The following is a 4,233-nucleotide window of genomic DNA, read 5'->3' as shown; positions in this document are numbered from 1 at the left end:
GGAGGTGGGTAGGAACGCTGTCGTTTCTTGTGCAGGTTGGGGTGGGCGAGAAAAAGGAGAGGAAGAAAAGGAGGAGGCAAGGTAGGGCAGGATGGGGAACATAAGGACACGAAGGAGGGGTGTATGCACACGTGCAGGTGTAGATCATGGTATTTCCAAGATGTGGAAGAGACAATTAAAGTTATCACTCATGTAAAAAAGCAAGCCTACTTCACCGTAGTGTGTTTGCCTCAGATCATTAAGTATTTGTTAGAATGGAGTAGGCCAGACGAGCCAGACGAGCAAGCACCACTCCTCCCCCTGCTCCTTCTCCTGCGTCGACTCTGTCCTCGAGTGGCGAGATTGGAAAAACCTCCCGGGAGTGCCAAACACTGAGCATAAGCGCTCCCGAAGCATGCTGATTCTAATCCTTTGTATTCTGTAGGAGAGTGTTCATGCGAGAGTCCTGGCGCACGCAGCATATTTACCATTTTCCTGGCTAGGACATTTTGGCTCCCATAAGCGAATTCTCCAACCATGTGGAGCTTAACCTCTCGGATCTGTGTACAACAAATCATAGCAATATTTCATCGTAGACCTCATTATCGTCAGAAACAGAAGGATTTCCTTGCGCAATGTGTGTGTCGTGAACGTGCGTCGAAAAGTCTGCCCGGAGGTTTAATGCTCCCCCTTGGAAATTCTCAGGGCGGCCACGTAGCCTAGAGAGTGAGGACTCATCATTCACATCGCGATCAAGGGTCAACAATCAATTCCAAAATTTGGCCACTTGATAGTATGAAGCACTGTGGCTTGGCTTGCAATGGTATCGTAAAAGCCAAGCGTGAAGAACTTGCGAGTCGCCCTAATTGCCGTTATGGGCCAGTATCTTCCGAGCGCGGCTTCCCCCTCTCTGACGTCTGGTTCCAAATTGTACAGCTTCTTTGTACCTTCTGTCGATTAATTTAGCAGTTACTAATCTGACAAATCTAATATTTTCCGACAGCTGGAAAAAATATGCGGCGTGGATTACATTCCAATAGACACCTCTTCAGCTTCAAACTTCCCCTGAGCCCCGTGTTAGCTTCCTCCTCGCCAGGAAAGACTATGACCACCAGTACAGCACCTACTGCGGCCATGGCGGCCCGCGAAGCGCGCGAAGAGGCTCTCTGGCTCAGCAAACCGACCAATTCGAGACTGATCCAGCCCCCCGCGCCCAGTGCTTTTCATGCAGCCGGAGAAGGTCCGAGCTCTACTTCCCCCCCGCCCACCTTGGAGGAATACGTAAGACGCCGGCAATGGGCTGGCAAAAACACGGAGACCCTCCTCGCATCGCCTGGCCTCCGTGTCCTGTCCCACCTCCTCTCCTATCCCCTCACCCTCGCCCACTACCTTCCGTCCCTCCACGGGTCAGACACTTCTTCTGCCAAGGCGGGCTCCCCGGGGGAGGTGTGTCACGTGGCCATTATCGGAGCGCGGGCAGAGGCCACGCTCCCCGATGCATGGTGGCAGGAAGTGCTGTGCCTGCAGCCAGGGCTCTTCTGCCTCCACATGGTGGGACCGGAGGTGTACGACCCCGCCACACGAGCCGGGCGGGAGAGCGTGCGACTCGATCCGCAAAGGCAGCTCTGGATGCACCGACGCCAGGGAATGTATCACGTGCTGGCCCCTGACCTTGTCTCTTCCTTCCGCCTGTCACCGTCCTCGTCGCCTCCCGCCTCGTCTGCGTCCTCCCCGGGCGTAGCGGCTACCCCGGCTCCCACCGCTTCTTCTCTAGACCCCGTGGCACCGTCTCAAGCTTCCGATGCAAGCCCGGCAGCAGTGAGCGCTGCTGTCTTGTTCAATCCAGGGTTGGGACACCCGGCATTGGCAAAGGCGTGGAAGCCGACCTTACAATGTCTACAAGCTGCGAAAGTGCCCATTTTATGGACTGCGCATTCTGCAGAGGACCGAGACAGGGATGTGGCCTGGTTAAGTGGAGGGGCTGAGGACAAAGAAAGTGGATTCGGGGATTTGCGCGTGGAATGGCTGGTAGCGCCGGGGCCCAATCCTTTTGCGTCGCGCAAGTTGGTGGTGGATCCTTTGAATGCTCAGCATGTGTTGGCAGCCAATAAATTCGCGGGTACTTTCCGATGGAGATAGGAAGTCTACGTGCCAGTTTCGTGGATGCCTTTTGGAACGGAGGTCAACAGCTCTCGCGTGCATATAAACGTTGATTGCTTTAAAACATGCTGAGCCAGATATCTAGATGTAAGTCCCAACTAGGCATGAATAGGATGTGTTTTTGAACACTTCACGGTAAAGTAAGAACAATTAGCGCTGTGGACACGCTTAACCTCCCCTCCGATCTGCACTTCAGTGGCGGAATTCCTTTGACGCGTCCATGCACCCCAGTCGTACTGCGCATTGCTCCTAAGCTTAAACAACCCCACATTTGATGCATCCTACGAGCGGAACGGTGCCAAAGCTGTTGTCCCTGTCTCCAAGGACAGGGGGCTCGCTGGAAAACGAAGGGTGCAAGTCAGCGACGCGCTCCAGTTCTCTCCCGCCCTCCCTCGTACTACGCCCTTCATTGACCCCGCCTGTGCACGCACTGACCGCAACAGCTCCCACATATGCGAGAGTTCCATGGCCTCATGACATAGAGTGACACCTCAGCTATCCTGGTTTCATTTCTTTACATCGGTCCTTCTCTCCTGGGCAGGTTTTCTCTCCGCAGCCTGGGGGGCAAGTTGCGGCCGTTTTCCTTCATATTGAACCTTCCTCTCAATCCTGCATGCAAGCTCCATCCCTCAATCCTCCCTCACCTGCGCCTACCTCCGTCTCTTCATCTACACCGCCTCCTCATTCGGATGCGAACGCCGGGACGCGGGGCGAGCAGGACACCGAGGCCCTCTTGCGTCGGGCCCTCCCCCCTCATCGCGGTGCTCCTCCTCCCTCCCCCTTGCTCGTCCGTACACTTTGCCAACAACTGGGAAGCATTCCCCCGGACCTTCGCCGAGATATCTGGCCCCTTCTTCTTCTCGGTCCCGATGCCTACGATGCAGACGTTGCCACGGCCCCGAGTGCCATCGTCCAAGGCTTCTCCGGCAAGGAGGAAGGAGCAACTGCGGGGGCGAAGGTCGGGCCCCATTGTGGGAACAAGAGCAGCCCTGTTGACGGCCCATCGAGGGGCTTGGAGGCGCTCTGCGGCGACGATGCGAAGCCGTTTTCCCTCGCCCAGGCCATTGAAGACGTGCCCCTGGACCTCCCCAATCAACGCGTTGTCGAGATCGACGCCCTCCGCACACGGTCCGAGCTACCTCTGTTCAAATCGCCCGGCACCCAAGCCATGATCGAACGGGTCTTGACCCTGTACTGCAAACTGCAGGGAATCTCGTACAAGCAGGGGCTGAACGAGGTCCTGGCTCCTTTTGTCCAGGTGGTGATGGGGAGGGAGGGCGGAGGTGATGGGGAGGGGCGAAGGCCCGACCGACTAGGAGAAGGAAGGAAAGGCGAGGGTGTCGGGGAAGAAGCGGGGGGTGCGTTGCAGGAGGATGGGGAGGGAGACGGGGGGGACAGACGTGGGCAAGGATGCCCTCCCTCGGCCGCCCCCTCCCTCCTCATCTACCGTTGCTTCACACGCTTCCTCCACCTCTTGCTGGGGAACTTGTACTCGGACGAGGATTTCCACCTCCTGCAAGCCCTCTTCCTCCTCTTCCGTCTCCTCCTCCTCTACCACTGCCCCCGCCTCTCCTTGCGCCTTGATGCCTGCGGCCTCCCCCCCGAACTCTACCTGACACCCTGGGTGCTCACCCTCCTGGCCCGAAGCCTTGACATGCCCACCACGCTCGCCCTCTGGGACCACTACCTGCTCGAACAGGACCCGCTCCTCCATCACTTCCTCCTCCTCGCCCTCCTCCGTCGGCACCGAGCCTCCCTGCTCGCCGCCCCCGTGGACCTCCTCCCCGAGACCCTTGCCTCCCTCTCCTTCTCCGGCACGGCCCATGTGGCCTCCCTTGTCGCCGAAGCCAAAGCCCTGCGGGCGCAAACGCCGGACAGTTACTGCCGGCGGCTGGCTCGGGTCTCTCGGACCAACGTGGATGCCGCTTCCCTCTCGGCCCTTCTTTTGGATTTGAACGCGGTCCCGACGGTTACGCTAACGGCCCAGGAGGCGTTGGAAGGGGTCTTGGATGTGCTGGGGTACGGGGAGGAGGAGGAGGAGGGAGGGGAGGAAGAGGGGGAAGAGGAGAGGACAAGGGTGGAGGAGAATAGGGA

At 58.1% G+C, this 4,233-nt stretch overlaps 2 protein-coding genes across 2 annotated transcripts; both read left to right on the top strand.

Annotated features, from left to right (window-relative positions):
• Window positions 1–1,083: 1,083 nt before the first annotated feature.
• On the top strand, window positions 1,084–2,118 carry NGA_0546000 (mrna processing protein; the record flags this gene model as incomplete). Its single annotated transcript, XM_005855884.1, has 1 exon — window positions 1,084–2,118. One exon carries the CDS (start codon window positions 1,084–1,086, stop codon window positions 2,116–2,118), a length of 1,035 nt encoding a protein of 344 aa, XP_005855946.1.
• A 634-nt stretch (window positions 2,119–2,752) lies between these two features.
• On the top strand, window positions 2,753–4,230 carry NGA_0545700 (tbc domain containing protein; the record flags this gene model as incomplete). The annotated part of the gene is made up of 2 exons (XM_005855881.1): window positions 2,753–4,016; window positions 4,127–4,230. The coding sequence occupies 2 exons, from the start codon at window positions 2,753–2,755 to the stop codon at window positions 4,228–4,230; spliced, it is 1,368 nt and encodes a 455-aa protein (XP_005855943.1).
• Window positions 4,231–4,233: the final 3 nt, after the last annotated feature.

The sequence above is a fragment of the Nannochloropsis gaditana genome (genome assembly GCF_000240725.1).
Source record: "Nannochloropsis gaditana CCMP526 unplaced genomic scaffold scaffold077, whole genome shotgun sequence".
NCBI lineage: Eukaryota > Eustigmatophyceae > Eustigmatales > Monodopsidaceae > Microchloropsis > Microchloropsis gaditana.
Note: the sequence above shows the minus strand (reverse complement) of the source record. Positions and strands in the feature narration are given on the sequence as shown.